General features: G+C 43.0%; 1 protein-coding gene across 1 annotated transcript in view; it reads right to left on the bottom strand.

The window, feature by feature from the left end:
* Positions 1 to 12,535, bottom strand: part of LOC121361160 (synapsin-3-like) — a 39,100-nt gene that overhangs the window by 6,004 nt on the left and 20,561 nt on the right. Inside the window, exons 6-8 of the mRNA XM_041481585.1 lie at positions 7,811 to 7,945; positions 2,793 to 2,877; positions 1,044 to 1,341 (exon numbers count right to left, since the gene is read on the bottom strand). Coding sequence (XP_041337519.1) covers positions 1,044 to 1,341; positions 2,793 to 2,877; positions 7,811 to 7,945 — 518 coding nt within the window. The remainder of the gene's footprint in view (positions 1 to 1,043; positions 1,342 to 2,792; positions 2,878 to 7,810; positions 7,946 to 12,535) is intronic.

Genomic DNA, 12,535 nt, shown 5'->3' on the forward strand with positions numbered 1-12,535 from the left:
TAATGCAGGTCTTTGGGTTGACCACACTGCTTCTGCTGGCTGTGTATCTGCTAGTGGTCAAGTTCAGATCAGGATATGCTTTTGAAGTAAATGTCCCAATTTCCCTGCTACCATGCTTAGTTTCTTATGATCAGTAATAGGTATCCAGCAAAAAACTAGACTGGAAAAAGTATCTGAAATATGTATAGTGTGGTGACTGCATCCTTAGCACCAACATTTTAGTCCTTAAGTACACTCATTTTAGTTTGCCTTGCTTGTGTAAACGTGATCACTGAAAGCCTGTTCTAGAACATCGCTCCTCTGCTTCTCAGAAATTGTCTTCTTCTTCCTAGCCTATGTTTTATTCTGGCCTGTTCATACCAATTTGCCTGTTAACTTCTTGTCAGCATCAGACCTTTTTTTGGTCAGTTTTCCTGCCGTGGTGCCAGCTAGATATTCCCCACAAAGAGTGATAGCAAAAGCTGCTTCCAAAGATCCACAAGAGTTCAGCAGTGTGCTCTGCTCCAGAAGAGTGCTTACACATACCAGTCTTACACATACACAGTCACCATCTGGAATTTTATATACATGAATAGGGCCACTTCCCCCTGTCTCCCCTGCCTTTTTGCTACCAAATGTAAAAAGAACCTTTGTGGCTCCTGCACTTAGGATATAGTGAAGGAATAACCCCTGGTGAGCTTTCTGGCCAATGTTATGCTGTTTGCAGCCTGTGAGGATTATACACCCTGCTGGGAAGGCGGTGGCTGTGTTGATATGGCCGGGGTAGAGCACACGTTGAACACTGAGCACATGAACAAGAGGAAGAGTGTGAAATCTTTGTGATGTCAAATACAACCTGTTGTTCCTGACAACAGGTCACTGGTGCACTGTTATGCCAAGGGATACACATTTACCTCTGAAGTGACTCACAGTTGTGCAAGCCTTTGTCCCTGGGGACTGCTGCTTGACAACAGGTGATATACTCTCCATGTCATCTCCAAGGATACTTTTTGGACAGCCTTATTCTAATATCTACAAATACTAGGAGTTTGTCAGAGACTTACTTCAGGTGTGGGTGTGGGGTGGTTTGCTGCTTGGACATTTCCGTGGGGCTCGGCTGGCTGGGAGCCCGGCCTTGGGCAGGAGGCCGAGGCTGCTGTGGAGGGAACGCGCCTGCCTTGGAGGCCTGGACTGGAGAGGAGCCAGTTGCCGATCGGACTTGCTGTGGAGATCCAGGTGACCTTTGCTGCTGAGGGGAAGTGGACTGGGGACTCTGGGGCTGCTGTCCTTGAGGAGACAGCCGCTGCTGTGGGGGTGCATTTGTTCGTGGAGGCTGAGATCCTTGTGGCTGGCGTGGTCCGCCTGAAAGGGACATAAACATGAGGAAGTGCATGTGGTGGGCAGCAAGCATGGAACATCTCTGTGGAAGGATGGGTTTTGCTAAGAGGAGAGACTCTTCAGAGTAGCTTCATGGAGAAGAATATGGCAAATCCTCTCTTACAGGCCTAAAATTGGTGTGATTCCCTTGTCTCTAGAGCTGTCCATTTCTCTACCTTCTTCAGCACTAAAGAAGTTCCTCCACTCTCCCCAAAGGGAGTCACTTCAACCTGCCTTACTCTTCATGTATCTGGTGTTTCTTATTCTTGGTGAGCACTTCCTGCTTGGGTAAGGAAGAGTCACTGAAGAAGCAACTGTGTGGGAAATGTAAGCTGACCCTGCTGGTTTGGGTCAGTAGTGCCTCCATGGGCCCAGCAGTTTGATGTGAGTCATTCCATCCTATCACTATCCATACCTCTGTTCCAGAACCATCACCAGGTGCCTTCAGTTGCTTTGGCAGCAGACTCTCAGAACTGAAGAGGATGTGGAAAACAATTGGACATGACATGAGAAATTGCTGGACATGACAGATAATACTGTGAGAACCTGACAAAAATTACAGATAGTGTTGTGAGGTCTGGCTGGATTTCACAGGTGTCAGGGGAGATATGTGAGAAAAAGTTTTACAGAGAATTGAAGGGGAGTACTGGAGACAGATGGAGAGTAGTACCCTGCAAGGCCAACAGCTCATATCAATACTAGTATGGAATGCCAAGATTACGTAGAAATGCTCAATTTTGGATGCAGCAAAACTGTGACCAATGAGGAAAAGATAATTAGAGGAGAGTGTTAATTTGGTAGAAGGTTGAAATGGAGAAAGGAAGGGAAGGTGGCAAAAATGAGAGTCTAATGAGTTATGTGAATTGAGTGGCTGGTGTGATCTTGCTATTGATGGAGCAGCCCTGTGCTTCATCACCTCAGTGTACATTAGGACAATAAGCCAAACCTCTTGTTTTGACCAAGCCACATAAGTCAAAACTGCTTCTGCTGTCAGGAGGAGCTGGAGGTGTGTTCTTGCTGACATGGGAGCTCCTGGACAGATGGATCGAGGATCCTGGCATTGCAACATTGATGTCTGTTCCAAGCCTGACAACACTAGCATTTTCTTATCAATTCTTAACACTTGTAACTGAACAGCTTTGTGCAAACACAATATACTCTGTGCCTAGAATTCTGGTCCAGTGCCAGTTCAAGTGGCCTTGTTTTGCTGAGCAAAGTCCTACCAGTGGTATCAACTGGATCTATATCAAATTTTCATCCCACTTTCTGAGCTTCTGTGGAATATGACAGTATCTGCTTTAATAGTACACTGAATTTGCTGCCTGCTTGGCAGTGAATTGGAAAATGAGCGAAACCTTTATCCTGATACCTTTTATTTAGAAGGCAAACTGACAGGACTCAGAGTCATCACTGACATGGAAATCAGAGAACTGTACCTTGTGGAGGAGGCCGTGGTTGTGACAGTTGTCCAAGTGGAGGTCCAGTCTGAGATTTCATTGACACAGGCTGAACTTGTGGAGGCTAGAGGGAAAAAAGCCAGTCCAGTTAATACAGAGTCCCCAAAGAGAAGCTCTGAGGTAATACAGGAACTGTAGAGTCATGAAGTGTTCCTTAAATACACACTTACAGACATCCAGCATCTGGCTGGTAAAATCTCATGGGACTACAATGGAGAGGTGAGTCAAAAAGAACACAGAAGTTGTTTGCTCACAGGGAATAACAACGAAATTAAAATTTAGAATGTTTTTAGGCAATCAGGAATTACCAAATGTATCTGGCCCGAGGGGCTCTCTTAGTCCCATCTCCCATTTTGGACAGTTTCCAGCACCAGATGTTCTGAAGGAAGGAGGGATGAACCATGGAAATGTCTATGGAGTAATCATCTCTGTACCCTAAGGGGTGTCCTCTTGATTGCTAATAAACATGGGTCAGCTTCAGCCCTGAAACATGAAGCTTACTATCTCCTCCACAAAATCTTTGCAACAGTTTCAGATATTTTGTTTTGGTATTTACATCCAGACCCTCTGAGTCATGCTCAACTTTCAGCCTCATTGTCTTTCCCATTTCTTATCTCTGTTGCTTTCTTCTGAGTTTTGAGACTAGTTCTCACAACCTGCCCATGCTAGGCCATTCATTATTTTGCAAACCTTCATTGCCCTCTCTCTCATTTAGCTCCTTTCTAAAGCCAAGAGACTTTAGAATCCCTCCAGTCCCTCCATGGGAATATTTCCAAGCCCCTAATTGTTTTCATCACTAACGTCTCTTTCCCAGCTTTGTAATTTCTCCTGCAGATGCCAGAGATGGGTCTGCTTACATTTTTCCAGATGAAGCAATATCTTGGTTCTCTGTATACATTGCCAGTTCATTTTTCCTGCATCCTAATTTCCTGCTTTTCCCTTGTCAACACAACCATAGGCTGAGCAATGGTTTTCATTAGCCTGTGTGCGACAAAGTATTTCACAAGGGAATGGCTGGTGCCACTTGAAAGTTCTGCACATTGTTTATGCTCTCCCTCTCTCTACCCCCAGCTTAGCTTACCCTTCAGTCTTCCATATGGAGTTTCATTTGCTGTTGTGGTGACTGAACATACATAGCTCTGTCAGATGTTCTTCACTGGCATCCCTGGTCCTGACTAACTCAAATAATTTGGTGCCATCTGCTCTTTCTTCTCTCTCACTGTTTACTTTTTGACAGACATTTTAATAAACAGATTAAGCAATGCAGAGCTGCTGCATAAAGGGCTGGTCCAAAGTTAACAAAAGTCTGAGTAAGCCTATTGCACAAAATTGTTTATGAAAACCAGGAAAGCTGGAGACAGATAGGCTGGTACATGCTGGATTATTTACATGCAGAACATCATGATAAAAGGGTCTTCAAGGCTCCTGGAAGGTCAGGAGAATGAGCTAAGTGATTCTGGAAATGTGAAGAAATGTTTCATAGTTGGAAACATTGAAATTAGCTTCAACTGACTAACATAAATGTGATGAAGTTGCCAGTCCATCTTTTGCACTATTTATTTGGGACTTGCAAATGGATGGGGAAGGAAAATCTTGGAATTTTCCATTCATGGCTTCTAGCCCTACATAGCTTGGGAACTAAACCTTGCCTTGGTGTTGATGGAAATTACCTGTTCCAATGCTGTGAAATGTCTTGATTAGACAGGCAAAGAAAAGGAATTAGATCTCATATTCACCTCTACAGCCTCTCCCTACAGCCAACCAAGGCATCTCAGAAATAAAGGCAAAACAGGTTTTTGAGGCTGAGAGACGAAGGGGTGAGGGCCAGCCCAAGGTCTTCTGATGGTGGGTCAGAGAGGCAAGAACAGAACCACAGTGTAGCCATGGGACCGGGTTTCATGCTGAAGGCATGAAAGCAAACTTGTCATTAATATCTTATCCTGTCCTGGGCTCAAGCAACCCATTTATCAACATGGCCAGGTGCAGTATCCTTGAAGTATCCCCTCTGCTAACTGTTTGCAAGAATTAAAATCTCTAACATCTATATCTGAGGTCAGCTTCTGCTACACAATAAAACTACCTTTTAGCCCCTCCATGTGCTCTTGTATAGCTTGTCTGTTACCTTGCCTAAGGCTTTTTGACTAGCTACATCATTCTGACTGACTGCCTGTTATCCACCACTTCATGAAAGAATTCCCAAAGAAATGAAAGGAAAAGAATCAAAAGGAAATGAATGGGACATTTTTTTCTTCTTCTTTGCAAAAAAATCGTGTGGTAAATGCCCTGAGCTGTGGTTTCTGCTGATTTATTTATTCTTCTGTATTCTTCTTTAAATTATCATTTGAGATAATACATAAAGTCTATGACTTACTTGTCTAAATTTTTCTACATTACTCTTACAGCCTTCAAACCACATATTTTGTATTTGTTGTACACCAGTCCTCTGGAGCAGTAACTATTTCTAATGATATCACACAGTTTTTTGGCAGCTTAGTCACTTCCCAAATTCAGTTCATTGGACATGGCCATCTGGAATTGGGGGCTTAATAATTTTTTAAAAATATCAGTCATCACTGATTTAATAACTGGTTTTGTTCTTTTCTGTGTCTTTCTGATCAGGAAAAACTATAACGAGGTAAAGAAGTTCCCTGCTTTCAGCAATTACATTTACTAGAACCACAATGCTGTCTCTGTTGTCTTCTTTTCCTCCCTAAATTTTGGATGATCCATAGAGCCCATCAATTGTTTGCTAGGGTTCCATTTTCTGATGAACTCAAAGAACTTTTTTCATTCTTTCCTCTATCTGCTCCTTAAAATTAATTTCTGTCATTTTTTACATTTCCTTTTATTACTTGTAGGATGCCACATAAATGTCAGATTTCCAAATTTGAAAGACTTTTTTCCCTGTTTGTCTTAAATGTCCTTTCTATCATTTAATTCTACAAGTTTATTTCTCACATTCTTTGTTCAGGAGCAGATCAGAAACGGATATATACATTCTGGAAAACAGTGGTCTCTCAAATAACATCTATACAGTTTTACTGCTGGGGAGTTGATTAATTTTCTTTTCTCATGCTTGTGTCATACACTTACTTTTTGATAGCACATTTGTCCCTTGGACATTAAATCTAAATGCACACACTCACTATCTGACTTTGCACCTGGATGTTTCTTATGGCAAAGTCAGGGTGTTCTTACCTCCCTCTGAATTGCTGTCCCCCGTGATATTTGACTTGCTTCTTGATAGCTGAAGTCTCACATTGTTGTGACTCGTTACTTTTCCATCTCTGTCAATTCTGTGCTCTCAGTTTCATAATTTCTCAGTTTTTCTCAATCCAGAGACTAATATAGAGAGGTCCAATAATAAGTATAGGTATTCTATTCATACCCATAGGATATCCAAGGATTCACATCTCTATCAATTCAGTACTGCTGTCTTTATATTCAGAATTGCTCTTTGTATTCCTTCTGTGGAAGTCTTCATTTGTAGTTCTAATTCTTCATCTCACCAGCCTCATATTTAATTCTTTCTCTCTGGACACTTCTAACCGTGATAACATTATGTTAGTAATGCAGCATGTACAATTTTTGGTGATATTTGTGGCACCAAGCCCTTTCTCTATTAGTAAAACACTCTAGTTAACATGTTTGTGGGTTTAGTTTTCTTAATTATATATATAGGTAATTCCAGGTTTTATTCCCAATGAAGACCCTTTTCTTATTTGACTCTACTATTTGACACCCTATCCCTTCAAGATTTGTTTTGTTCTTGTTTTTGCCTTAATTTAGGTCTGCTGTAATCCAATCCAATCCTGTACCAGTATATTACACGCATGGAAAAGAGATGCATCTGTCCGTGTTCTCTGTTTCTGTTGGCTTGCCCTTTTCTCTTAGTTCGTGCACTCTATTATATCTTGGCTATTTCAAACGGTAGTTCTTGATTCCACTTTGTAAATGCTGTCTCTTCTGCACCACCCTGCCTCAAAACATTTTCAGTGTCTATTAAATGTTTACTCCTTCACTCTAGCTAAAACTTGGAGTTATCCCAAATACCCTTCATGCTGGGTCCTGGTTTAGCAGGAATGGACTGTCATATGGCAAAGGCAGAGCACCATAAAGTGCCTTCTCCCATTTTTTTTTTTTTTTTGTCTCAAGTGGAAATGAAAATTGTACCGGTGTGTTGCACTTAGTTTTGTCCCTCAACTTTTTACTCTCTTATCTCTTCTGTTGCACAGATTTGTTGTCCTCAAACATTCCCACTTGGCTCTCTGTTAGATACTGAGAGAAGTGTAGCAAGTACACCTGGATACTCAGGTTCTGTTCTGGGGTGTTTCATTTATATTTAACTGCCTCTGGGAAATGTGGTAGTAAAACTAGATGCATTTGATACTCAAAATGGATGTACACAAGAAGAACTAAGGGGCCAGTTTAAATGCAAAAGTAACAGGTTCTTAGTTCACCTTTAGTAAAGCCTCCCCCTGATGAAGGTGGCAAAGGACATCTCTGAAGAAGAAACTGCAGTAAGGAATGGAACAAGTCTTGCTGGAGATTCCCACTTTCTATTCTTGAAAACAGAACAGGGATGCAAAAACTGTAATGAAACCTATCCTGAGGGATGTTGTTAGACAGAAATGAAACTCGGTTGTGGGAAATAGATTTGTAGAAAATTCTGGGTATTAGAAGTACCTCTAAAAATGTCCATCTTCAGTGTGAATAGTGAATTTAGCAAGTCAGAATGCCTAGATGCATGGACATGCTACTGGTGTGATGTCATATTTATTTGGAAGGAGAGTAAGGGAGAGAGATATGTTCCTTAGGGCTGCCCACTTCAAAGAGCCTGTGAGAATCTCCTTTGGAAGAGCAGGAGTCAGTCTGTCCCATACACTCCCACATGGGACTGTTCAACTCTCTGAGATGTCTGACTGCTGACAGACTTAGAGAGGAGAGAGGAAGGAAGAAGGTCAGGAAAATAACTTGGTCACAAGGTTCATTCATACCCAAGGCCTCAGTGGTGATGGTGTAGATCCAGCAGTGACGACAAGCTGAGTCATTTTGGAAACAACCAGATCAGCTATAAGTTGTCTGTCCTCTTCTATGTGCTCCCCAATCAGGGGCATTGAGCTGTCCATCACCTGCCACAGGAGGCAAAACCAACAGTTAGTAAGGTGGATTCCAGCTGGCAGATGCCTGTTTCAACTCACCTCTTACATTAACCTTACATTTGTGTCTGCACATCCTTGCCAATATCTACAGTCACCACTCTCCTCATGCTGAAACATGCTTGACTTTTCCAGGTGTGGGAATTTGCTTAGGGTTTTTTGGAAATGTGCTTCCCCCAACTCTCCATCTTCCTTCCCTTCACAACTTGGAAGCCAAGCCAAGACTTATGGTGGCTGGAAGCTTTCTAAATTGACTTAATGCAAATTTTCTCCTTTGCACGTCCTGAGGAGATGCCTCTGATGGATAAGGTCTGGCATTGCCCCACAGTACTTGGGGGTGACATTGCAATTTAAATGGCCATAGGAGAAGAGAAAAAACATGTACTGAAGCCTGAGGAGATGAGAGCAACAGGGACTGGAGGAAACCAGGAAACATTTGGGATTAATGAACACAAAGCACTGCACCCTGAGAGGGAAAATAAACACCACAGATGTGTAATGAATAGGATGTCACCAAACCAGCACCAAGTGCAGGAAAATAAACTTGGTCTCTTGCTTGTCTTCTTGATAATGCTGTGATACAACTGCTTCCCAAGAAAGTTCTACAAATCTGTTGGGGAAAACTGGGAAGCAAGACTGTGGGGATGGGGGAAGGAAAACTGTCAAAGGGTCTTTGAGGTAAGAAATGGCCTCACAACAATAATACTGAAAGCACAGCAGACCCTCAGCTGTATAGCAGCCCTGAACACGATTTTCAACAGTTCATCATAAATCAAGTGTTTTGCAAATATTAGCTAAATCCCACAGGAAGAACTGTACTCTGATGAAGTTAAGATTCAGCTGGAGTAAATATAATAGTACCAAAATATCAGGGTTGGAAGAGTTTATTTTATTTTGCTTTTATTTTTAAAGCAAACATTAAAATCCCTGGAAATGCAAAGGTGAAGGTTGAATTGCTCAAGAAAGGCACTGACTCACGCTCAGATAACAATCGGAAGTGCACTCCACCCTGGCAAGGCCGCAAGAGTACACACTTGGAGGGAAATGGAAAATTTTGTACCCTCTTTTTTAGATTTAAAGTAGAGGAAATCAGTGAGGTGAGTTCACTGAGTTTGTATTCTGCTCTTTTCTTGCAGCATAATGGTTTTGTTTAATTTCTACAGGTGTCTTCTATGAACACTAGAAAAGCTACCTAGAAAGTTTTAACTAAGGTACACATGGAAAAGGGGTTGATGTTTATATCCAAGTAGGACTTGGCCCAGGGGAAAAAAGCAGAAGGTTAGAAAATTATATGTCAGTGTTTGGCTAAATACACAAGGTGGCTTTTCCTTCCACTATCCACTTAGCTGTTCTTCTGTTGAGAAATGAGGTGAGGAATGTGATGCTTCCTAACAGTGTCAGGGGATGGCAAATTCCCACCTGGGTTCCACTAGCCAGGGGCTCCTGGGAGCCCTCCAGCAGGTCCCTGCGCAGGTTTCCTTATTTCCGCTCCTATCTTAAAAGGAAATGTGACAATTACAGTTGCCGAGAGAGAAGCGGTCTCCCGTGTTCCCGCAGGGCACGGTGCGAGCGGCCCGTGTGACCACTAGATGCTGCCGTGTGACCACTAGATGCTGCCCTCGCCCCGCCGAGAGCCAGGCGAGCCGCGCTCCCCGCTCCCGCATCCCTAGGAGTCCCCGAGACACGGCTCTGCTCAAAACACCCCGAACCCCCCTTTTCATCGACTCGTAGAATGGTTTGGGCTGGAAGAAAACTTTAAAGGCCATCCAGTCCAATACTCTTGCTATTAGCAAAGACATCTTCAACTAGATCAGATTCCTCTCGAGCCCCATCCAGCCTGACCTTGAACGTCTCCACAGATGGGGCATCCACCACTATCTGCACAGTAAAAAAAAATTCTTCCTTATATATAGTCTGAATGTACCCTCTTTTAGTTTAAAATCATTATCATTTGTCCTGTGGTAACAGACCCTGCTAAAAGGTTTGTCCCTTTCTTATGGGCCTCCTTTACATACTGGAAGTTGCTATAAGATCTGCCCTGATCCTTCTCTTCTCCAGACTGAACAACCACAGCTGTTTTAGGAGCTGTCTTCATAGGTGAGGTGCTCCAGCACTTTAACATCTTCATGACCCTCCTCTGAATCTGCTCCAACAGGTCCATTTTTTTTCCTGTGCTGAGAACCCCAGAGCTGATTTCCCCATCTCAAGGATTGCTTTTTCCTATTTCTGTGGAAGCAGTGGCAGAAGAGGAAGATGGTGCTTTATAAACCAAGGGTTCCAGGGCGAGTGAGCCCTGGAGCAGGTTCCACCTGAACAAGTGAAGATGCACCAGGGATGAGGCTATGTGCTGCCCCAATGTGTAGTATCTGGCAGGGGAATGTGAGATGTGGGAAACAGCAAATACAGGAGTGAACAATCACATGCACAAGGGAAGGCCTTTGAAAATGGCAGTGATTTCTGACATCAGCTGGTTGCCACTGAACTGAAAGGATCATGAGATGTTACTTTGCCTGTCCTCCAGGAAGGGTGAATTGGTCTGAAACTGGGCAGATATAAATGCTAATACTGAATAAATCAACTGGCTGAAAGGAATATGTGAATTACAGACAGATTGCACTCATCCCTTCCTGCGTGATCACAGGACAGCTGGGCAAGGCAAGAAGATGTCAGCACATATGGACCCAGCCTTTGTAGCTGCACAAGGTCAGAGGCTGCTCCTGGTGCAGCTGCTGCTGCCTGATAAGGTGAATGAGGGGTGAAGAAAAGTGCCCAGGCAAAGAGACTCAGGAAAAGATCATCCTGGTTCTCCCTCTGTGCCTATCTGATGCTGAAGCCTGGGCTGTTTTCACACTCTGATGTGCAAGAGTGGAGTGTTAGGTGATTTGGAGGGAGGGAGGGAGGGAGGGAGGGAAGGAAGGAAGGAAGGAAGGAAGGAAGGAAGGAAGGAAGGAAGGCAATGATTTGACGTATCAAATCATAGGCACTGCTGAAGGGATGAGCAGGGCTCCTTGCAGGGCAGCAAGGAGCATGTCTCGTAACATAGCTTAGCTGTATGGCAGTCAGGGCTTATCTTATTCTTCTAGGAGGAAGAATAAATCACATGGACCATTTTGCTTGCCCTCTGATTGCTTCATATTTTTCATTTTAGCAGAGATGTAGAAATGGGCTAGATTATAAAAAAAAAAAAAAAAAAGTGGGAAGATTATTAAACCATACATGTTGCTGATAAAGTTCTTTAAAGCAGAGGAAAAAAGAATTACCAGCATTTACTGCTAAATTCACAATCTGTTTCAATATGAGCCATGAAAATGGTACATAAGTGTGCTAATGCTCTGAAGGCAGAAATGTAACAGATTCTGCTGTTTGTCATGGGAAAAGAAAAGAAAGTGAAGTTCAAGTAAGAGCAAATACCATGTGTGCAAGATTACTCTTGTGCTGTTGATAACTCATCTGTCTTAATCTTATTTATTTTGCAACAAACCACTGTGATAAATCTCAGTTCATAGAACTGCCCATCACTACCTCTGTGAATCTTTCCTGAAGAGCTACTATGTGAAAATTAATTACTGCCTGCAACTGCATTGTGCAAATTCCTTGTTTGTTCAGCCCATTTAGGCGTGCTTTCTTGTAAAGTGTCACAGCACACTGTTCCTTCTTATCAAGAAAATAGAACTGTCACTCTGTCAAATAACTTTTTTCTCCCACTATCAAAAGAAAAAAGCAAAACAAGGGATCAGTTTCAGACTAATAAAAGTACCCCAGGAAGTTGGCTGGAGGCAATTAGTTACTCGTCAACATCTCCCTCAGATCTGCATAAAAAGGTACCTGTTTGGCTTTGCTCTGCTCCTTATATTGCACTACTCTACTCCTTTCCAACAACATCCATCAGCCTGGCATCTGAATGCCTGCTAGATATTGGTATATCAGGTCTTCTCAATCCGGTTCTCCACTGTGATAATTCACCATGACCCATCTGAAACTATATTGTGTTTCTTCTGATTTGTGTCGTATTAGATGTGTTGCTGCTTATCTTGGTCACAGAGAGAGGAGCATGAGCGTGCATTGCTCTGCATGCGAGCTGATGATGGCTGTTAGGGTACGGATGTGCTTTTCACCACTCAGTCACATACAGTGGCAGATGTGAAAACCCACAGGCATACCCAGACAGAGCCATATAATCTTTAAGCCCAGAACTAGCAGTGTGTGCACGTACATAGGCTTATGTGCAAGAATATATGTAGGGATATGAAAACCACATATCACGTCTAACCATGTGTGGACACAATCCAAATGTCCTTACAGTTGTCTCTAGCAAGGCTGCTTTCTTGCTCTTTCTTTCCCAGCTGCAGAGGTATAGAGATTTAAAAGTGCACAGCAGGGAAACAGTCTGATCTAGGGGATGCTCCTTTAGGTGCTGATGAATTGCATACGGGAGCAGACCCATTAGCCCTGGCCCCATCAATTCAGGAAAAGACAGAGGCTTGCCAGCATTTGGTTGCTGGCAGCACGCTTCTATCACATGGCCTTTGACAGGTCACTGCTCCCCTCCCTGGGGAGAGCAGA

Source organism: Pyrgilauda ruficollis, unplaced genomic scaffold (genome assembly GCF_017590135.1).
Source record: "Pyrgilauda ruficollis isolate IOZ18807 unplaced genomic scaffold, ASM1759013v1 scaffold56, whole genome shotgun sequence".
Lineage (NCBI taxonomy): Eukaryota > Metazoa > Chordata > Aves > Passeriformes > Passeridae > Pyrgilauda > Pyrgilauda ruficollis.